This window comes from Monocercomonoides exilis (assembly GCF_001643675.1).
Source record: "Monocercomonoides exilis strain PA203 chromosome Unknown scaffold3-2548433, whole genome shotgun sequence".
Classification (NCBI taxonomy): Eukaryota; Preaxostyla; order Oxymonadida; family Polymastigidae; genus Monocercomonoides; species Monocercomonoides exilis.
Genome location: NW_027150548.1, coordinates 1,185,537 through 1,208,202, shown reverse-complemented (window position 1 = coordinate 1,208,202; position 22,666 = coordinate 1,185,537). Strand labels below are relative to the sequence as shown.

The 22,666-nt window shown below is 36.2% G+C and overlaps 7 protein-coding genes across 7 annotated transcripts; 3 read left to right on the top strand and 4 right to left on the bottom strand.

Moving 5' to 3' along the window:
* Positions 1–355: 355 nt before the first annotated feature.
* MONOS_16244 (uncharacterized protein) lies at positions 356–1,837 on the top strand (the record flags this gene model as incomplete). Its single annotated transcript, XM_067869156.1, has 1 exon — positions 356–1,837. One exon carries the CDS (start codon positions 356–358, stop codon positions 1,835–1,837), a length of 1,482 nt encoding a protein of 493 aa, XP_067735247.1.
* Positions 1,838–3,823: 1,986 nt separating this feature from the next.
* MONOS_16627 (uncharacterized protein) lies at positions 3,824–5,911 on the bottom strand (the record flags this gene model as incomplete). The annotated part of the gene is made up of 1 exon (XM_067869522.1): positions 3,824–5,911. The coding sequence occupies one exon, from the start codon at positions 5,909–5,911 to the stop codon at positions 3,824–3,826; it is 2,088 nt and encodes a 695-aa protein (XP_067735246.1).
* Positions 5,912–7,764: 1,853 nt separating this feature from the next.
* Positions 7,765–13,315, bottom strand: MONOS_13081 (uncharacterized protein; the record flags this gene model as incomplete). Its single annotated transcript, XM_067865761.1, has 1 exon — positions 7,765–13,315. One exon carries the CDS (start codon positions 13,313–13,315, stop codon positions 8,072–8,074), a length of 5,244 nt encoding a protein of 1,747 aa, XP_067735245.1. The 3' UTR covers positions 7,765–8,071.
* Positions 13,316–13,341: 26 nt separating this feature from the next.
* On the bottom strand, positions 13,342–15,408 carry MONOS_13080 (uncharacterized protein; the record flags this gene model as incomplete). The annotated part of the gene is made up of 1 exon (XM_067865760.1): positions 13,342–15,408. The coding sequence occupies one exon, from the start codon at positions 15,406–15,408 to the stop codon at positions 13,342–13,344; it is 2,067 nt and encodes a 688-aa protein (XP_067735244.1).
* A 1,144-nt stretch (positions 15,409–16,552) lies between these two features.
* MONOS_13079 (uncharacterized protein) lies at positions 16,553–16,878 on the top strand (the record flags this gene model as incomplete). The annotated part of the gene is made up of 2 exons (XM_067865758.1): positions 16,553–16,695; positions 16,770–16,878. The coding sequence occupies 2 exons, from the start codon at positions 16,553–16,555 to the stop codon at positions 16,876–16,878; spliced, it is 252 nt and encodes an 83-aa protein (XP_067735243.1).
* A 928-nt stretch (positions 16,879–17,806) lies between these two features.
* Positions 17,807–20,874, bottom strand: MONOS_13078 (uncharacterized protein; the record flags this gene model as incomplete). The annotated part of the gene is made up of 8 exons (XM_067865757.1): positions 17,807–17,899; positions 18,005–18,207; positions 18,314–19,376; positions 19,461–20,202; positions 20,452–20,494; positions 20,559–20,631; positions 20,676–20,794; positions 20,856–20,874. 8 exons carry the CDS (start codon positions 20,872–20,874, stop codon positions 17,807–17,809), a joined length of 2,355 nt encoding a protein of 784 aa, XP_067735242.1.
* A 293-nt stretch (positions 20,875–21,167) lies between these two features.
* Positions 21,168–22,480, top strand: MONOS_13077 (uncharacterized protein; the record flags this gene model as incomplete). Its single annotated transcript, XM_067865756.1, has 3 exons — positions 21,168–21,204; positions 21,259–21,611; positions 21,695–22,480. 3 exons carry the CDS (start codon positions 21,168–21,170, stop codon positions 22,478–22,480), a joined length of 1,176 nt encoding a protein of 391 aa, XP_067735241.1.
* Between the last annotated feature and the right edge of the window lie 186 nt (positions 22,481–22,666).

Below are 22,666 nucleotides of genomic sequence, written 5' to 3'. Positions count from 1 at the left end.
TTAAAGTGTGCACTGAATGATTTTTAACATTTCATTCAATTCTTTATGAATTTTGATTTTGATTTTTAGGATGATTATTTGCATGCAATTTGAAGACATTCTCATTAATCCATGATAAATGTGTACATAGAAGAACTAACATAGTGTAAGAAACATTCTTTTTAATTATTAACATTGTTTAATTTAAATTTTTGGCTAAACACTAAAAATTTCATTAATTTTTTTCTGAAATAAGATGGATATGAAAGACAAAACAGAATTGAATGAAAAAAATTCAGCAATTGCACAGGGGGAGAAGGAGATGAAATTTTTCTGAATACTTTGAACAGAGAAAATTGGATACTCATGGATTGAGATGAAATTCAGCGCATTTGCAGCAAGGGTGGGGAATGAAATTTTTATTGAATGCATCAGCATAACATCCCAGATTTATGAAAAGCAATTTCGGTTTGATCTTCGAGAAGGCCGCTATTCACGAATTAATGCGATATATGGAATTGATAGTTGCGAACACAAAGAAGATACAGATCTGATTGATTTTGTGACGATCCATCAGAGTGACACGATCATTGTGAGCAGTGTGAATGGAACGAATGAGAGGAGATGTGGAACAAACATACTTCCTTGTGCATCAATAGACCATGGACTTGTTCATTTGACTTCAGATTTCATGAGCCAAATGATTGTTGTCGAAGAGAGCGCAATTGAAGAAGAGATAAATTTGAAGGAAATGAGTTTGAGTTCAAAGAACAGAGAAAATTGTGAAGGTGAAGTTGAAACAAAGATTGAAGAAAACAGAGAGGCATTGATAACAGCAACTGGAACAGTTTCAATGTTGAGAGTCAGCTTTGCGTTTGATTCGAACTTCATCTCTTCACATGAATCATTAACATCACCAGACGGAGGAATTCTCGAAGTGATGAATTGCTCATTCACAACAAAACAACTGATGGAAGGTGTAAATGCAGGTTTAGCAAATATTCCATTTCACATAATAAATATGGAAAAAGGAGAATTACAACTTGATGTGTGCTCTATATCAAATCTCATTCTTCATAAATCTGCACTGCATCTTTCATCTTCTCTTCCATCAGTGATTGATTCATTTGAGATAAGCAACTCAACGATTTCTCATTCACTTATAGATATTAATGAATGCGGGCAATTAACAATCAAGGATTTCAATACAAAAAATATCACAGTTGAAGGAAAAGAAGAATCATTGATATCTTGCTTGTCAATGAAAAAGACGATGCGATTAGCAAATTGCACAATGGGTGGAGTCTGTTCAAAGACTTCAAAAGGAAAATTGATGAAATTGGAGAATTGTTTGGATGTGAAAATGGATAGTTGCATTTTTGATGGAAGTTTAAAGGAAAGAAATGAGAAGCAGTTGAATATTGAAGAAGAGATGTGCAGATGGGATGGATCTCTTGTGGATGTTGTGAAGAGTTCCATGGTGATGAAAGTTTCAACAATCACAAATTCACCAGAAGGTGGAATAACAATGAGAGGAGGAAATGTGATTATTGAGAAAGGAGAATTCATTGACAACAATCCATCGATTGAAACGTATCCATCATTGAGAAGGAATGTTATTTGTTCAGATTCAGGAACATTGAATGTGATGAGTTTGAAAGGAGGAGATGGAGTTTTGCCAAACACATCACTTTGGATGTTGAATGAGGGATGCACTCTCAAAGGAATTGCTGGAGAAAAGCCATCTCCTTTCTTCTATCCCAAACTGGAAGATATTTCTGTGAATGAAAATGGAAGTCACATTGTTGTGAGATTCAAAGGATCTCTTATTTTTCATGTGATTTGTCATTCAGGTTGATATTCAAAACAGGGGATGTGGAGTTGGTTGAGACTTATCAGTTTGAGGAAGATGGGTCTGAATCGGAAACTGAAGTGATTGGAAGAATTCCATCAGAAAATATTTCTTCAATTGTAGATGAAACGGAGGAATCAGTGATGATATAGTTTGGGAAGCCATTGGAAGATACTTCTCCACAAATTCTGAAGAACAAAACAGAATCAAATACAGGAGATGAAAAAGTGGTTGAAAATAAAAAAGAAGTGAAATCTTATTGGTTGTTGATCGTGATTATTATGGCAATAATTCTTTTGATAGTTCTCATTGTTTCAATTGTTCTGGCAATCAGATGGAGAAAGCAAAAGAGAAGAGTAGAAGAACTGGAGGAGAAAGTGAATTACACAGTGAAGAAGGATCCGAAATTGATTGAGATAGTGACGATGGAAATATTACCAGAGGAGAGCAGAGAGAAAGAGAGGGAGGGAGAGGGAGATGGAAGGAGGGAGGGAAAGGGAAATGGAAGGCAATTATGAGAAGAAGACAAAGATGTTGAGAAAAGAAGAAGAGGATTTAAAATATGAAGAGAGAGAAAGAGATAAGCGAAGAGAAAGGGATAAAGATTGAGATAGAGATAGAGTTAAAGATACAGATAGAGAAAGAATTTGAAACTTCTTGAAATGGAAATATTGTTCATTCTGTTATTTATTTGTTATTTTTTAATCAAACAATTTATTCGTAGTTTTTTGATATTCCAAATAAGTGAAGCATGCAATGGAAAGGCTGATGAATAAAAAGAACACTCTTTTTTCTCAACGAACTGATAAAAAATTAAAAAAGTGAAAGGAAAAATGAATATGAAATTACTATATTTTTTTTTCAATGAAGAAGTTTTTCAAGGAGAACAATTTTAAATTCATTCGTTTATTTTTTTCAAAAGAAATCACAATATGAACAAAAAAAAATATTTATAAATATCTCATTGAATCGAAAATCAATTAACGGTATGCTGAAATGAACAAAAAAAGAAAAAAACAAAATATGAATATTATTAACGAACATTTTCGAATAAAGCAACATAATACAATACTAACAAAAAAGAGGAATTAATAAATAGCATTTTCAAAACTGAATCATTTCTGAAATGAACAAGAATGATCTTTGATATTCAAAATGAAAATGCGCAGCCTGTTGAAGCAAATTCAAATGCTAATTTTCATCTTATAATGTGAAATTTCATTTTCATGAAGTTTTATGTAGATCTGCCAGAATTTGCACAATCTATTTTGCAAAAAAGCAAAAACAGATTCCTTTCAAACATGAAATTTAGTTATGGGATTGATCAAATAATTTTTTATTTTTTAATTTATTTTTTTTTTATGTTTTATTTCTCAATTTTTTATTATTAAAATAGGACAATATAATAATTAATGACCTTTTATCCACTTTTTATTTCATTATTATCTAATTTTATTTATTTTTTGAAAAAATACTCATATTTATGGGTCATTTTTAAAAATAGTTTTTTTGCGAGAAACAAAAATTTTTGCGAAAAACCGGTCCATACAAAAGTTTTTAAATAATTTTTGCATTTCAAACATCACAAAATTAATGATCAAAAACAAGAATTGCAAAAGGGACGCAGTTACACCTATGCCATTGAAGTATATATTTACATTCAACGATCAATGCTTAAATGCATTCACACATACACATTTCGTTTATTTCAAAATTGTCTTTTCAATTTCTATCGTTTTTGTTGTTTGGGCTGTTCCCATTGATAACAACGATAATGTCTTTGTGCTCATCCATCAGAATACACTCCACTATTCTGCTGTCTCTTTGAGCAAAGCTATCGCCTCTTTCTTCTCTAATTCCCCCTACATAACATATCGCATTTGACACTATCGGCATTGCAGCATTCGCACGTGATTACCAAATAAATTCTTTTTTCATTTCTGAAAATGAAATTTTATCTGGCATCTGAACCTATTCATTTTTTACCATCATTCATTTCAGTCGATACCACTCAACTTTTTTCACATTCGATCTCTCCCCGTTCACAATCTTCTGCCCCGCTGCTTCTGCTGAATCCTCCACAAATGGCACTTCCAGCGTCAGGCTCTCCCACGCCATCATCCCAATCGAAAACACCACCGACTTCTTTGTTGCTTCCATCTTCTTGTTGATCAGAAACTCAGGTGCCTTCCACCTCAGGCACTCTTTTTTGAAGGCATCCTCATCCTCTTCCTCATATGCTGATGAGGGCAGAGAGTCTCTATCGTTTCTGTCATCATCATCATCATCATCGCTTTCAGATGTAACAACGGTTGATGAAGAGATGGAAGATGTGTCAGAATCATCAGAAGAGAAATCTGAATGGAGGGCGATGCAGATGACCATGTGCTCGGAGAACAGCACGATGTGTGGGCTGAGGTTTGGCAGAGAGGGAAGATCGTCCTCTCCGTCTTCGAAGGAGAAGAGCGCCCCACCAGCCACCCAGAACAGCATCTGCGCTCCTGTCACCTCCCTCTCCTTCAACGTGCCATTCGCCAGATCTTTCTTCTCATTCCTCCCATGAAGCAACATGAACAGAGAATCCCTCAAGTCCACAATCAGCTTCTCATGAGGTGATGAGCATGCCATTGCATCCACCAAGTTCGACATTGAAGAGGTTCTGGGGCACAGATCCTCTCCTCGAACAAATGTTGTGTCTGTATCTGACGTATCTGTCGTTGAAGTGGATGAAATGGATGGCGATGGCTTTCGCTTCCTTTTCTCCTCTTCCTCATCATCAGCCTTTTCCAGTGCCCATTGTGGAATCTTCTCTGAATCTCTGCCCAATATGTATTCAGTGGAACCACTCTCAGACAAAAGACGCTCTGATGACTCCGAGTGTCCCAAGCTTTTCTCGTACACCCTCTTCTTAATTCTCTCTTCATTCTTCTTCTCAGCCTCCCTCTCTGCCCTCCTCTTCTGCTCCTCGGGTGGCATCTCCATCGTCACCATCTCAAATGCCTTCGGATCCTTCTTGATGTTATCATTCACAATCTCTTCCAATTCCTTTGTTCTTCTCTTTTGCTTTCTCCAACGAACAACAAACAAAATGAATCCAATCAAAACAATCACAAGAATAACTGTCATGATTATAACAATTAGCAACAAATATGATTTCCTTTCTATCCCTCCTTCAACAATTCTTTCATCTCCTTTTCCAACACTTTCACTCCTGTTCTTCACAATGAATGACTCAGTTGCGGATGGAGAATCAGCTTTTCCAAACACAATCCACACACTCACTTCTGTCTCTTCTCTCACTTTCTCCCATTCTGAACGTGTAACAACTGAGTGAATCTCATTTTCTGATGCAAACCCTTCTTCTTCAATCCCTTTTCTCACAAGCTCCTCTTCATCCCCATCTTTCATACTTATCTCTTGTGACAATTTGTGAGGAAGAAGCAGCTTCCCACGAATGCTCAAGTCCATGCCCCCACTCGCCTGTGTTGTGCTCTTCACTTCTTCCAAGACAGGGATGAAAAATGATGATCCTCTTTCACTCGCTATTCCTCCCAATTGACATCCCTCATCCAATATCCGCAGAGATGTGTTTTTCTCCATACCTTCTCCCCCTTTAAAACCCATCTCATTCAGATTTATATCTCTTCCTATTACACTCTCTTCAACAACAATCATCACGCTCATGAAATCAGATGTCAAATGCATCAGACCATAATCATTTGAGTCACATGAAAGTGTGTTTGTTCCACGTTGTCTGTTATTTGATCCATCCACACTGATCACAACAATTGTGTCACTCTGATGAATAGTCACAAACTCAATCAGATTTGTATCTTCTTTGTGTTCACAACTGTCACCTCCATATATTGCATTGAATTGATTGAAGTTGCCTTCTCGAAAATCAAACTGGAATTGGCTTTCATTGATTTGCGTTGAGATGTTGAAATATTCAACAAAAAATTCATTTCCAACTGTTGCTGTTGTGGCATTGAACTTTTCTTCAATAGATATAAACCAAAACTTCACGATCTCTATTGTCGAAAATACACCATTCCTCCATACACATTTATGTTGCTGCATTGATTAATGCTTATCATTTAACATCTATTTAATTTCATAAGAAAATGAATGATATTTAATGTGTTTTGCGAAAAATTTTAATAAAACAATGTTAATAATTAAAAAGAATGTTTCACACGATTTGTTTGTTCTTCTTTATTCATTGGCACCATAGTTTAATAATAATATCCTTGTGCTGCATGCAAATAATCTTCCTAAAAATCATAAACAAAATTCATAAAGATTTGAATGATATATTGATAATTATTTATCACACACTTTAAAACTATATTTACAGTCTAAACCGGATATAATCACATCTGTTTTTGCACAACTTTTTGTGACTATATCCGATTGTGATAATATACGATGCTGCTTAACACAGAAAAAAATAAAAATCAATCAATTAATTAATTAATTTTGGGTCGATTTTTTCATTTTCGAAAATTCTTCATTAAAACGCATTTTTCACTCGCGAAAACAATTTTTTTCATAAATACATATTATTTTGACTTATTTGAGCACATTTTTGAAAACGCGAAAATTTGAGATTTTTGATCAAAAAATCGATTTTTCATTGAAATAATCACCCATAATAACAAAAAATGTGATTATATATTTTCAGCCCTGTGATTGTATGCGATGGAAAATGAATGAAAAATAGGCCAAAAATGTCGGTGCATGGAAAAATGTGACTATATGCGAATGTGATTATATTCGACGTGATTATATCCGGTTTTGACTGTATATATATGATTCGTTATATGTTCGCAAACGAGGGTTCAATTCACGATGAAAGAAACTAATTTCTTATTTTTTGGATATTAAAAATTTAATTGTGGGATTGATCAAAATATTTTAATTTTTTAATTTATTTTTTTTTATGTTTTATTTCCCAAATCATTATTATTAAAATAGGACAATATAATAATTAATGACCTTTTATCCACTTTTTATTTCATTATTATCTAATTTTATTTATTTTTTGAAAAAATACTCATATTTATGGGTCATTTTTAAAAATGGTTTTTTCACGAGAAACAAAAATTTTTGCGAAAAACCGGTCCATACAAAAGTTTTTAAATAATTTTTGCATTTCAAACATCACAAAATTAATGTCTAAAAACAAGAATTGCAAAAGGGACGCAGTTACACCTATGCCCTTTTTTGTTTTTAAAATAATTTATGATTTGGTACAAAATATTTCACTTCAGGCAATTTCATAGAAAAATTATGCACTATTTGTTAACTTTTTGTGTTCAAAAGATTCAATAAAAATGTGCTCATTTTTTTTGCATTCATGGAATGAAACAAAAATATTAAAAATAACATCTATGATGACTGTTTGCAGATTAGAAAAACTAATTAATTTAGAAATCTGAGAATGATTGATAAAGTTATGAGAAAATCAATTTATGCATGCTTTGTGCATAAAAAGAATCAAATGTCCGTGTTTTCCCGCACATAATTTTATTGATTTATTGATTGATTGATTTATTTTTTGTCTAATATATTTATTCTATTTTTTGTTCTTGTTTTTAATTTTAAATTTTTGTTTGTTTGCTCATTTTTTGAGTGAGATGAAATATGATCTGGTTTATTTATTAAAGTTATCCTTCCTTCCTTCCTTTCTTTTTGAATTCATCAGAAATAAAATAATCGAATTGCTGATGAGAGGACCGCTGCAAAATTGCTTTTTTTATGAATTTCAATATTACAATTTTAAATGTTTTCTCCAGATTAGAATACAAAAAGTCATTTTTTTATTTCGTGAGAATAATATTCTTTTTGAAGGTAGTTTTATTGTTTTCGAATTCTTCAACTCGAAGTAAACATTTTTCTTTGCTGGTTAAAAATATAATTTCCTCATTTCCTTTTAAATGTTGTATAAAACTTTTTTAAATTTACATATTTTATTTAAAAAAAAAGGTCTTTAAAAGTCACTATAAAAAATCATCTTTCATTCACTTGAAAACATTCCGATCTCAAAATACTCATGTTCAATCAACCTTTTTCTTGTTTTCACACTCACCTCAAAAATCAACGAAGTGAATTTCAGCTGCAATCAAAATTGAGTCAAAAATGTTGAAACAATTTTCTTTCTCTGACATCAAGCATTCATGCTTTGTTAATGTTTCTTTTGCTTTCAGTTCTCATTCCTTGCCAAACATGTCTTTCATCTCATTCTCTTTCCAGTATTCCTTCCTTTTCACATTCTTTGCTCTCATCATTTTCTTCTCTTTCTTCACTGCTTTCCTCAAGAATGATCGCATCTGCCATTGTCACAACAAATGTCCCAGAAGGAAACAGTCCAACAAGCTCTTTCTTCACTTCAGTGAGTGTCGGTCTTTTCGATGCCTCTGATGACAGACATGCATCCACCACATTCTTCATCATGCTCTCTTCAATCCCCCTCTCATCCGGCTTCTCTCCATCAGCAATCTTCTGCCCTGCCACCACTCCCTCATACTCCCCAAACGGGATCTCGAGTGTCACACACTCCCACAGCATCATCCCAATCGAGAATGCCACCGACTTCTCTGTTGCTCCCATCCTCCTGTTCTTCACCAGCTCTGGTGCCTTCCACCTCAAACACTCCTTCCACTTGTCTTCATCATCCTCAAACGCTGATGATGGCAGAGAATCTCTTTCATCATCATCATCATCATCCTCACTTGCAGATGTCACAATCGTGGTTGATGCGGTTGAGGATGAATCCGAATCATCAGATGACGAGGAGCAGTCGGAGCGGAGGGCAATGCAGATCACCATGTGCTCCGAGAACAGCACAATGTGCGGACTCAGGTCTCGCAAAGAGGGAAGTTCGTCTTCCTCATCTTCAAGCGAGTGCAACGCTCCATTCGCCACCCAGAACAGCATCTGCGCTCCTGTCACCTCTCTCTCCTTCAATGTGCCAATCGCCAGATCTTTCTTCTCATTCCTCCCATGAAGCAGCATGAACAACGAATCTCTCAAATCCACAATCAGCTTTTCATAAGGCGATGAACATGCCATTGCATCCACCAGATTCGACATCGATGAGGTTGTTGGAAACAAATCCTCCACCCGAACAAATGTGGTTTCTGTATCTGTGGATGAGATTGATGGTGATGGAATTCGCTTTTGTGTCTCTTCTTTCTTCTCCAAATTCCATTCTCCATTTTTATCAGAATCTTGTCCAAGGATGTATTCCGTTGATCCACTTTCAGCCAAAAGATATTCAGATGACTCAGAATGATGCATTTTCTTTTCATATTCTCTCTTCTTTGTCCTCTTTTCATTTTTCTTCTCTGCCTCCCTTTCTGCTCTCCTCCACTGCTCCTTTGGTGACATCTCCATCGTCACCATTTCAAATGCCTTCGGATCTTTTCTGATGTTATCATTCACAATCACTTCCAATTCTTCTGTTCTTCTCTTTGCCTTCTTCCATCGAACAATAAATATTACAAGTGATATAAGAATTACAAAAAGAACAATCATAAGTGTAATTATTATCCACAATGAACTGGTCAGGTTTCCTCTTTTCGCAATGTTTCCATCTCCATCAGATACAGTTGAATTCTTCAGAATAAATGGATTTGTTGATGATGGAGATTCAGCATTCCCAAACAAAATGTGCACACTAACTTCGATTTCATCTCCACAACTGCTGATCAGATCTTTTCCCACACTTCCTTCAACTTCTCTTTCTGACAAAAACCCATTTGAATCAAAATCATGTTTTTCTATCTCTTTCTCTTCTCCTTTTCTCTTTACAATTGAGAATGACAGATTGCATGGAAAAAGAAGCATCCCTTTGAATATCAACTTCATTCTATCTGTCTCTTCTTTTGCTTCCACGCTTTCCAACACTGGAATGAAGAATGATGAATCTCTTTCTGAAACAATCCCCTCAAAACTGCACCCATCATTCAACATCCAAAGTGATGTATTATCCTTCAATCCATCTCCTCCTTTCAAACTCATCACATTCAATGTTCCAGAATCTGAACAGATGATGTTTCTTCTCAGTGATGGATATCCTTCAATTGATGGATTGTTATTCAAAAACTCACCTTTCTCAATATTCACATTTCCTCCGCTCATTGTTATTCCGCCATCTGGTGAATTCGACAATGTTGTATCTTTCATCAAAACAGAACTCTTGGTGATATCAACAAGAGATCCATCCCATCTGCACATCTCTTCTTCCTCATTCAAATATTGCTCATTTCTTTCCTTTGAACTCCCATCGAAAATGCAACTGTCCATTTTCACATCCAAACCATTCTCCACTTTCATCAATTTCCCTTTTGTGGTCTTTGAACTGACTCCACCTATTGTGCAATTTGCCAATTGCACTGTCTTTTTCATTGAAAGGCAATATATCAATGATTCTTCTTTTCCTTCAACTGTGATATTTTCAGCAAGCAGTCTATCAATTTTCAATTGTCCACATTCATTTATATCAATCAGAGAAGTTTCTATTGTAGAATTGCAAATTGATAATGAATCAATTACTGATGGAAGAGAAGATGAAAGATATAATGCAGATTTATGAAGCACAAGATTTGTCACTTTGCATTCCATGATTTGTAATTCTCCCTTTGCCATATTTATGATGTGAAATGGAATTCTCGTAAAAGCAACAATTCCATCTTCTATTAATTGCTTAGATGAAAAAGAACAATTCATTATCTCAAGAATTCCTCCATCTGGTGATATTAATGATTCATGTTGAGAAATGAAATTCGAATCAAACACAAAATTCACTCTCAACAATGAGACTGTTCCTATTGTTGAAATCAAAGAATTCTTTTCACTTGTAATCTCTGGTTTCACTTCAACTTCACAAAAATCTCTGCTCTTCGAACTCAGACTCATCTCCTCCAGATTCATCTCTTCCTCAATCACACTTTCTTCAACAATGAACATTTGACTTATGAAATCAGAAGTCATATGTATCAGCCCATGATTAATTGAATAACAAGGAAGTGTGTTTGTTCCGCATTGTCTCTCATTCGTTCCATTCACACTGCTCACAACAATTGTGTCACTCTGATGAATCGTCACAAATTCAATCAGATCAGTATCACTTGGATAATCACACTCATCTCTTCCAAATATTGCATTACTGCGATTGTAATGACCTTCTCGAAGATCAAATTGGAATTGCCTTTCATTGATCTGCGATGTGATGTTGAAGCATTCAATGAAAATATCATTTCCCACCTTTGCTGTATTTCCATTGAATTTCATCCCCACAAATGTGAAATTTAATCCTCCTCTTTCCTTTGTTGCCAAATACATTCCTCCTCCTCTTCCTGTGTTGTTGCTGCAGCTGCAATGGCTGATTGTTGAGCCAATCATCTTCATTGATCCTGAAGCACCCAATGTGAAGAATATCGCCCCTCCTTTTTCACTATATTCTGCCTTATCTTCTGTGATGTTGCTCGAATTCACAACCAAACAAATCTTTTTGTCACTCTTTGATTCCAAAATGCTTGGTCCATTGTCACTTCTCTTCACTCCTGAAAATGATGAATTATCAATCTCAATATTTATTCCTTCTTCATTTATCTTTGTTGTTAATTCAGATTTCTTGATCGATAAAATGCAACCTCCACTTTCATTCAACAATTCCACTCGAACATTCATCAAATGGCAAGAAACTCCAGCATCATGAATGACAAATATACTGTTTCCAACATTGCATGATTCAATCGACAAATCATTCACTTCCACAGTTCCTCCAATCACATCCACAAATACACAATCAAATTCACTATTCACTCCTGCTTCTGAATGGAATGAGCATCCACTTATCACCAAATCTCCATTTTTATTTGAAATAATCGTTTTGGCTGAGTTGTTAAATCCCGATTCCAGTTGCAGTTGGATATTCATCAATTCAAAATGATCATCATTTTCCATGAAATATTCCAGTTGACTTCCAACTGCCTTTTCAAAATTCAAAGTTGCTTTTGTATCTTCTTCTCCCATTGATGAAGCCTTTTTGATCTGATAATTGGACATGCTGAATGAATCTTGAATAATTGTTGATCCTGATATTTGAATTGTTTTCATATCATCTCCCGTTTCCATATTTTTCATCCCTTTCCACATCGTTTTGCATGGTTCTTCCTCACTTCCACATCTTGCAACATCAAATCCTTCTGATGAGATAAATATCTCAAATGAGCTGAATGGAACGAGGAACATGAACAAATCTTTGTTTGAGTGAAAGTTATCACTTCCCACAAACAAATTGTTATCATCTTTCATTGATGAGTAATTGAAGGCAAATGACTCATTCGTAACAGAACTGTTAAAATCTTTTGCCAAAATGAACATATTCTTTCCAAAAGTTGCATTGTTGTTCTCAAATGTTACGCCAGTATCAAAAATAAATGGATTTTCATTCAAACAATTTTCACAATCCAAATACAAGAATCCTCCTTTCCCATTGCTTGATGAAAGTGAGCAAGATGATGCATTTGTTGATTTAATCACCAGTTCTTCATTTCCTTTTAATGTCACTTTTGCAACACCTCCTTCTCCACTGCTTCCAGCGTTCACAATATTTGAAAAGTTGCTGTTTTCAAACAAAACAGAAGAAGAAATCGCCAAGGGAGATTTGGCAAATGAACAATCTGTCAAACTGCATCCATTCAATGTGCAACTTCCAGTTGTTGTGGTTATCAATGAGTATTGAATAATATCTGTTGATCGCATCTCAAATAAACAGTTTTCGAGTTGAAGATCTCCACTCGATGAGATCAGTGTATTTATACTTGGTACAAATTGACTTGGAATCTGCAGCTTCAATGATAGCAAGCTGAGTGATACTGTTGATAAAATAACAGATGAAGATGCTGATGCTGAATTCCCTTTGATTGTCCCTTCAAAATGAACAGTCTTATGTTTAATGGCTTCTCCATCGATCACAAGAGCATCTGTAAAGGAATAAATATACTCAATTGTTCCTTCATCTTTCACTTTCACTTTCCTTTCTCCTTCTGTTCCACTTCTGTCAATGTGGTCAATTCCACTTTTCATAGATTGGCATGGAAATGTTTCATCTCCACATCCCAATGTGTCATGCCCACCAGTCGATACAGACACCTCCACCCACTTCAGTTCAACAAGAAATACTCGAAGATCCATTTCTTCATATTTTCCATCTTTCCCAACAAATGCATTCTCATCATTAGAATATCCCGAGTAATCAAATGCAAAACGCTCTATTTTCACACTGTTCACCAGACTGCTGCTCTTCACAAACATGTTCTTCCCAACTGTTGCTGAGCATCCAGAAAACGATATCGATGAAAGCTGAAATGCTTCTTCATTCAGACTGCAATCCAGATACACTCCTCCTCCTTTTCCTCCCTCACTCTTATTCTCACAAACACATCCAACAAATGAGCTCTCTTGAATTGTCATATATCCTCCTTCATTCAACGCTATTTTCAGCGCTCCTCCTTCTTTGCTCTTTTCCGACAATGCCCTTCAATATTGCTTCCATTTATCATCATCCCAACTCCCACACTCCCTCCAAACACTGTTGCCTCTTCACCTCCATCAATTTCCAATCTTTGCAGTGTGCAATTCAATAGTTTCACTTTGTATTCCTGATCGTTCATATTTGATGAGGAAAGTGAAAATGAAAATAGCGAGACTGATGATTTCACATCTGAAATCGTGACAGAGTCCAATTCAACCATCTTCCCTGTCGATTTGATCAAGAAATATCCAATTGTATTTTCCTTTCCTCCAACAACATTCATCGCACAATTCTTCATGTGTAGCTCCCCATTTTGAGTGCTCGATTCGATCACTGCTGAGACTGTTCTGTTAAAACTCGATGGAATAATAATTCCAATGAACTTCATTTCTGTCGGTGATGTCGATTTCATAATGCATTCTTCAGATCCACTCACATCCCTTTGACATTCAATCTGCACAATTGTCTCAGTTTTTGCTTTCACGCACATTCCACCCACATCCACACATCCCCTTAAAGACGATTTTGAGATTACAATAATTTCCTCTTTAACATTCAGTGTTCTCTTCAAACGCCCCATCCCATAATTAACATTCAAACATGGTGCCTTTTCCAGACCGCAATACACCTCTTCCACTCCTGATATTACATCCACAAATATTGTATCATCAAAGTAACCGTCAAAGAATATAAACAAATCGACATCCCAATCACCGAATGCTTCTGTTCTATCATGTCCAACAACTGAGTTGTCTTTCTGAGGGATGTTTCCCATGAAGGCGAATAATGGTTCCTTCACAGAAGCGACAAATGATTCGCACACAAAATACATATCTCTTCCGACACTCGCCTTGTTGGCTGAAAACACGATATTGGTGATGGAAAAGGAGGATTCTGACACTTGTGAGCCTTCATTGAACTCGATCATGAGAGCACCGCCTCTTCCTCCAGAACTTGTATCCTCGCTCACAGAGCAGGTGGAGAAATTTGTGTTCCTCACTGAAAATGTGTTGGCAGGGACAGATGAGGCGAATGAGATGCACCCGCCATTGGTGGCAGTTTGTTGGCTCAACTGTTCTGAATTGATGCTGGTCATGGTGCAGTTGGCGAGGGAGAGGGAGAGGGCAGGGGAGGCGGCAGAGGAGAGGACACAGCTGGTGGGAGTGGCTGTGGAGGTGATGTGGGTGATGTTGGAGGAGTTGAGGGTGAGGGGGTTTGTGAGGGAGGTGAGGTGGAAGATGCTTTGGCTGTTGAGGGCGAGTTGGGTGATTGCTGTGTGGTTGAGGGCGAGGGAGCCAGCAGTGAGGAAGAAGAGGGGTGTGGTGATTGAATTGGAGGTTGTTCCGGTGATGGTGGTTGTGTTGAGGTTGAGGGAAGGGGAGTTATCGGAGAGGTGGAAGAGGATTGGAGTGATGGCGTTTGTGGAGTTGTGAGCGATGGCGAGGGCAGAGACTGTGAGGGAGCCCTGTGTTTGCTGGAAGAGGGCAGACGAGGCAGATGGATCTGGTGAAGAAGATGTTGATATTGATGAAAATGAGGAAAGAGATGATGTTGATTGTGATGACTGCGAATATGAGTTTTGTGATTGGGGAATGCCACTTGAGGCGATGGTGGTGGCACCTGTGCCATTTCCGGTGATTTTTGTATCAACCGCGCTGAAGGTGAGTGTTTGAGTGGGAACAAATGTTGAGGAGAGGAGTGTGAGGGAAGCGTCTTGGAGGAGGGAAATGAAGCCGTTGAGGGCATACTCGATGGTGGCGCATGGGCTTTGGCGTGTTTTTCCGCAACCATCAACATCATTTCCGCTGTTGGCAACGATTTTGTTCTGGGCGATGAGGGGGAGCCAGCCATTGTACTCAGCATTATCTGCTGTTCCTGCATTCCAGACTCTTTTTGTTGGGGTTGTTGATCCACAATTCTCAAATGGAGATTGAGTGATGGCATTGCCACTGAAGAACACATCATTCCCTCTGCCATTAGTTGCTGTATTTCCATCGAAGAAACAGAATGTGATGAATTTATTTCCGCTCATCCAGTTATATGTTGCATAACAGTAAATGGCGGCGCCTCCATAATTAGAAGAGGCAGTCAATTCATTTTTGATAAACTGGCAATCATCAACCAAAAATTGATTTGGCTTATTGTGTGGTGGACTTAGAAATGTGAGAGAACCAGTGGAATCACCACCAGAATTTGAGATGCACTTGCATTTGGTGAACAGGAATTGAGCATTTGATGAAACGTAATAGAGGGAAAAATGCCAACCAGTTCCACAATAATCTGTTATTGAACAACTTTCCACTCTGTTATCTTGGAATGTCCAATCAGAATTAGATTGAGGGCTCCATATCGCGGCTGCTCCTCCATGAGCAGCTGAACAACTTGTGAAATTGGTCTTTGTGAGGCTGACTTTCAACAAATATTCACATAATAACGCTCCACCATAACTGTTTGTTGAACATTTGTTGAATGAGCATGAAGTGATCGATAAATTTGCATTCGCGCAATAAACATTAAGAGCTCCGCCGTTATTTGATCCACCTTTTGAAACATTCCATTGGCACCACTCAAAGCGATGATTGTTCACATCAAATGAAGTCAATCTTCCAGGTGATTTTCTGTGAGTTTCATTTCCTACATATACAACAGGAGCATTTGGTGAAGAGCGAGTTTGGTGGAGGAAAGAAGCATTGAAGGCAGAGAGAGAAGTGGATGGGCTGTTGAGGTTTGGGAGAATGGCACCATCGATGGGGTTGTGAGTGTGGATGAAGATGGTTGAGTGGATGGAGATGGATGAGTGAAGAGAGAAGGAAGGGATTGTTTTGGTGTTGGTGTTGGTGGAAGAGGAAGAAGAGGAAGAAGTAGTTGAGGTGAATGGGTTGAGTGAGTGTGAGGGAAGGGATGGAAGAGATAGAGGGGATTGGGGAGAGGAGATGTTGGAGAAGAGGGTGTTTGAGAGATGGAGATGGAGGTGGATTTGGAGGTGGGGATGGGATTGGTGATGGATATGGAGAAGGGAAGGGGAAGAGGAAGAGGAAATCGAAGGGGAAGGTGAAGGGGAAGAAAAAGAAGAGGATGAGGATGAGGATGAGGGAGATGAAGGAGAAGGGGAAAGGGAAGGAGATGGAGAAGGGGAAGGGGAAGAGAGGGAAAAAGGAGAAAAAAGAAAAGGCTGGATGAGGGAGACGAACGAGGAGAAAGAGGAGTGGGAGATGGAGAATGAGGCAGGGATTGGGGAGTGGGGATCTGGGAGGAGATTGTTTGGGGTGGAGAAGAGGGGGAAGGAGAGGATGGCAGGTTGGTGGGTGGTGAGGGAGAAGTTTGTGAGGGCGAGGGAGGCATGGGCTGAGAGGAAAAGCGGAGATTTTGTTGCCGGGTTGACTTTGCAAATAGAGGAGCAGATGGAAGCAGCGGAGTGGTGCTGGGCAGTGAGGAGTGGGCAACCATTGAAGGGGATGATGTTGAGATGGGTCACACACAAGGAGGTGTTGACGATATTTAGACTTGTTTGAATGCTGCAAATGTGATTGTCAGCTAGTTTTATAACTTTTGTAAATGAATTGTAAAAATAATTGTTTCCCTTGTTATTTTCATCTGCAATGTTGATCATGCTTCTCTGCATCTCCCCGTTCCATTTTTGATGATATTGCGTTTCTTCAATGTTTTTGCCATTACTGCAGTTTACAACAATTAATAGCAACGCAACAATATTTATTGCAACTTTCATGGGGAAGGACCTCGTTGCAATTGCGAATGCACGAAAAATGAGGAAATGAAAAATTCATCCGCCCCATACTATACTACTCGATGTTATTATTTTTTTTGTTATCAATGTCTCAAATGGATCTTATGAACATGAAATAGAAACAAAGGAACAATCTAACTTCTGTCTTTTAATGAAGTTTGTTAAAATTGTCTTTTGTTTTTTTGTATAAAATTCATTTTTGGAATTATATTTTTGTTCAGAAGAAATGAATTTATACTGTAACAAAAAGGAAAGGAAGACATTTTTTTATGAAAATAAAATTTACGAATTCATTGTTGATACTTAATTGATCGAAAAAGTGCCGATGAATGTGCTGAAAGCCATTATCCGGTTTCAGCTGATGGTTGAAAAAAAAGATAAAAATATCAATTCAAAAAAGTCACATGCAAAAGTCCACTCTTCACAAAATGTTTTGAGTCGCTCATTTCCATGAAATTATTATAATTGGCAGTAAAAATAGTTGTATTCTCCTTTTTGGAAACAAAATATTTTCGTCATTGAATAATTTTCAGAGTTTTTGATATAATTTTAATGCTTTCTGTGATTTTTGATTGCTTACATCTCAAGAGAAGTTTGTTGTTTGCAACAAAAATTGAATAACTTTATATAAGTCAAATTGAAATTTAAACACGTATCAAAACAAACAAATCAAAACAACATTGCATCATTTTTTAATGGAAAATTGGTTTTGCAAGTCACGCTTAAGTTTCCACTCCTCATACAAAAGTTCAGCCATTTTTCGCTTTGCTTTCTTAACCTGATGTTTTTTAACTACCAAAAGTATCTTTTTCTTTCTTTGCTGGAAGTAAAAGGAACTCCATTTGAACAAGCGAAATATGCTCATCAGAAATGAAAAGGAAACCACGATGATTGCAAGAACGAATGAAGGCGTAAATAAGAAAGAAGACTTTGAAGAATATGATGTTGTGGGAAACGTCGACAAAGTGGTTTGAAGAAACGAAAAGGAAGGTTGATTTGAAGGAGCAGATTGAAGTGATGAATTTGCGATGGGTGGAGTTGAAGAGGAAATAGCATTCACAAGAACACGAACGCAGACAGGTGGCCCTGTTTTAATATGATTTCATGTTAAAGAAATGCAAACACAAACATGGTGGAGAAAATAAAAATAAGAGATTTTAAAAGCAATTTAAAACAATCTTATAATTCACACATGTTGGACAAGAAGAATAACCATTTTTGGTTGAATGAATTGAACTCTTGCTGTTCATGGAAATTGAGTGATTTTCTGGTTCATCGCTCTCCAAAGGAATTTGCTCGTTTTTATTTGCTTTAGTTTCATCCAAAGCAGAAAAGCAAACTAGTATGTCCCATCCCAATCCGATATCTATTTCTCCAATCACATTATCATCCTCCTCTTTAGCTTCTTCAACGTCTTCAACTTCTTCTTTATTGTCTTCACTCGAAAGATTGCGGTTGTTATTACATTTTGCAAGCTTCTCTTCAGACACTTTTGCAATTCCGTTTGCTTTTGCTTGGCTTTTTCCCTTCACATTCGCATTTACTCTTTCCCATCCATCTGGAATGGTTCGAGGAAGCAAAGTCGCCTTGTAATTTCGCAGCTCAGCAAACGATGAAACGCCTGTCGAAGAAATATAAGTGGGAGATTTATTGATCACATTCATTCCACTTTCAATGATGTATGAAGCATCCTCATTTCCTGCAAACGTTTTGAAAAAGAGCGAAGGACCCCTTGATGGTAATGCCTCAAAAGAAGAAGAAGAAGAAGAAGAAGAAGAAGAAGCTGAACTGAAAGATGAATTGTAAGTTCCAGAGGAATAGTCTTGAGAGTATGCATTTTTGACTTCATTTTTGAGTTCAGGCTTATCCAAATCCAACTCTGCAGATTCTTTTTGTTGGTGAACTTTAAGCTTCACATTCTGATCAGAAAAAACAGTGTATGTTGCGAACACAAGTGGGTTCGAATTATTGGTTAGATATCTGTTTCTGATTGGGGATGCAACTGAAGATGAATCCGGAGCAAACCAATGTTGAGTCTGGTTTATAAGTAATGTCGAATTCGAATCTTGTGAAAAATCAGAAGTAATTGATAAGTGAATGGAGAACAAGTCGTTCGTGAATGCGATATTCGGATTGTTAAGTGTATCAGGAGGCAACGCATTTTCCTTTCCAAATGATAAGTGTTGAATGGGCAATACGGAAAAAGAAAACTTCTTTGGTTCTGATTGCTGAATTATTGAATCATGATAGAATATCTAAAATAAAATAAAAATTAAAACAAAATAAAGAAAGAAAGAAATTCATATAAACAGTGTAAATAGTAAAAAATTTTGTTAAACCGAGCATTTCAAATTTGTCGATTCATTTAAAGACGAAATTATTGTATCTTGTGGATCATGCTGGTAAGTCAATTCTCCATCAATTTCATCAATGCCTTCTCTTCCACAAAGGACGCGCACATCTTCCATCTCGGCCCATATTTTTAAACCAACAAAACCACAAAAACTTCCAGGCTCAGGAAACACTCCAACTTCCCATTCATATGGAATCACACTTATATTTGCAGATGTTGTTTCGCTTTCAATAAATCCCAAGCGTTCTGCTCGTGCTTCAATAAAAGAGTCTTCTAGTACAAAAAATGGCTCTGTATATGTTACGTTTATTCTGTTTTTTTCGCTGTTTGACAAAACAGTCAAATTATACACAATTGAAGAATGTGGAGTTGTTGAAGAAAGCACAACGTATTCCCCTTTTAGAAGAGAACGGTGAAAAATAGAAACTGGGCTTACGCGATGCTTTAACGAAAATGTAATTTGGGAAATTGTACTTGGTTGCTCATTGCCACAAAAAGATGCAGCTGAAAGCAAAATGTCAAAATCAACTGGATCACAAAATGTAACAATTCCAGAAGCTCCTACTCTTGGATCTGTAATATCTGGTATTTTGTTAATTATTGAATAATGAATTTCCCTTTCATTTGGTGATCGATCAAATGCAGAGTCGATAAATGAAACATTTACACAGTCTCGATTAGACTGCAAAAAATGAATGAGTGAAAGCTGTGGAGGTTCGAGAAGATAACTTGAGAAAATGACAATATTCAATACAAAACATGATATCATCTTGATAATTCTAAAACTTAAATCTAATTATTCAATAAATAATTTATGGGAAAAACGATCGATCAAGTCTTCAAAAATTAAACTTTTCACACTTTTCAAGTTATTGTTGGGTCTCGTTTTCATTATTTTGAGCAAAACGTTGATAATCAAATTAAACATGGTAATTGCAACAGCTTTTCAAATGTAGTAATATTTCTTATTTGTAAACCTGAGGATGGTTACCATTACGACAGTCCAATAAAAAAAACTTACTGAAAGAAAATAAATTTAAATAAGAAAATACAAATATATAAATTTGAGAAAAAATCGTTATACCAAGTTGATAAAAAGGGTTTAAAATGAAGAACCAAGCTGTTTCATTTGGATTCACATCAATCCATTTTGATGCCTTAAACCAAGAGTTAACAAAAATAATTAACACCTAAATCATACAATATGAGGTGCTCTCGTTCCGCAAAGCATTAGAAACATGATTACATCTGCTAACCAAAACAGATTAAGTTCCTTGTTAATTTCTTCAAATAATCCAGCTTGATAAGCTGCTGTTCCATCTGCAAATATGATAAAACAGAATATAAAAATATACATTTTTTAAAAAATACAATTACAAACTTTTAAGCGAAGGAATCATTGTTGTTATGACAATAATGCATAGAAATTCAATTGAAGTCACAACAATTAGAGATATAAGTGTTTTATCAAAAAGCCATATTGAAAGGTTCGATAATGCAAGTACAAGACAGCAAAGTAAAGATATAGTTGCTACTGTTTTTATTCCACTCATACGATACTTTGCAAATAACCAATATTTTGATCTTGACCATTGTTTTTGAAATTAATAACATTTTTTGAGAATTATTTACAGAAATTTAACTGATTGATTTAGATTTTTTTTGACACAACCATATCATAGATAACTCACAGATGTCAAGAGAAGAAGAAAATGAATCTCAAATATTAGGTTTAGTTTTTATTTGTGATTATTTATTTTTTGCATGTTATTTATTATATTCAGAAGCTCTTTTATCTTTAAGTTGCAGTAGCAATTTTGAGAATGAATTGATAAGGTTTATTAACGATGAAGGAGAAATTTTTATGAAAGACGAAACTTCGCTGGAAAATAAAGAAAAAATCCACAATCAGTTTAAAGAAAAATTTCAGCAACTTGTGATGGAAGTGCTAAGTAAGTTCAGAATCCCAAAGGAGCAAATGTCACCAAAGTTTAATTTTATGATTCTAAGCGATCAATATCAAGTTCCAGATAAAATTGCATTGTTATATTTCGCTGTTCAATCTTTTTCCTTGTTTTCTGCTCTTATTGAGTTCATTCAAGAAAACAAATCTTTAGAGAGTTTCAAAGTTAATACGGTTTGTTCTGCTTTTTGTAAATGTTTCTTTAATTAGATAATTTTTAATTCAAATAATTATTTTAACTGAATTTTGAATATAAGGATGCAGAGTCTTCATCAGAAACGTCTGACATAAGTAACAGTATAAATAAAAGACTTGAAGCAGAATTAGCATTAAGAATGAACGAGCTTATCAAATTTGAAGAATCAATTCACGGAAAGTTGAGTTCTGCAAAAGTTGCATCATTCAATCAAAAGATGTCGCCAACATTATCAGCTTCACAATCATCAATTTCATCATCATCATCATCTTCTTCTTCTTCTTCTTCTTCTTTGCCATCGCCTTCGTATTCTTCGCCTTCCTCTCCGTTTTTGGTTTCATCATCTTCTGCAACCTGCCCTGCTAATCCAAAGCCTTTACCGCTACCCCTCTCACTGGCTAAACTCAGTAAACCTCCTTATTCTTCTCCTCCTTCAACATCTTCAGAGGCTTCTTCTTCCTCCTCCTCCTTCTCCTCCTCTTCTTCAGCGCTTCCTCCACACCCATCAGACATTCCATCGTCAATTGCTTCTTCTGCACCTTCCAAGCCGTCCTACTCATCTGCATCCACAAATGTCTCAGTTGATCTATCAAAGCCAGCATACTCCACAGCCTCGTCTTCTGCTCCTTCTGCGTCTTTGCTTTCTTCTCCTTCTTCTTATTCAAGTCCTTCTTCTTCAACCCCTCCTGAACCCCGCAAACCTTCTTATTTAGCCTCATCAAATGATTCAACTATTAGTTCTTCTTCTGAGAATGAATCATCTGATTATGCTAATTCAACTGCTTCTACTTCTTCCATGGACGTTTCTGTGAGTAATCCATTGGCAAATCAAAGTTCAGTCAGTTAGGAAGAATCTCTTTAATCGTACTGTATTTTGATCAATTAATAGATCAAAAAAATAAAGCATACATAAAAGTCTCTCAATGTTCTATTGTCGTTGTAAAAAAAAAACAGTTGATTTGAAAGAATTTTTATTTTTATTTTTTGACGGAAAATTTTTATTTTGTTGAAATTTGCTTTTTTATTTAGTGTT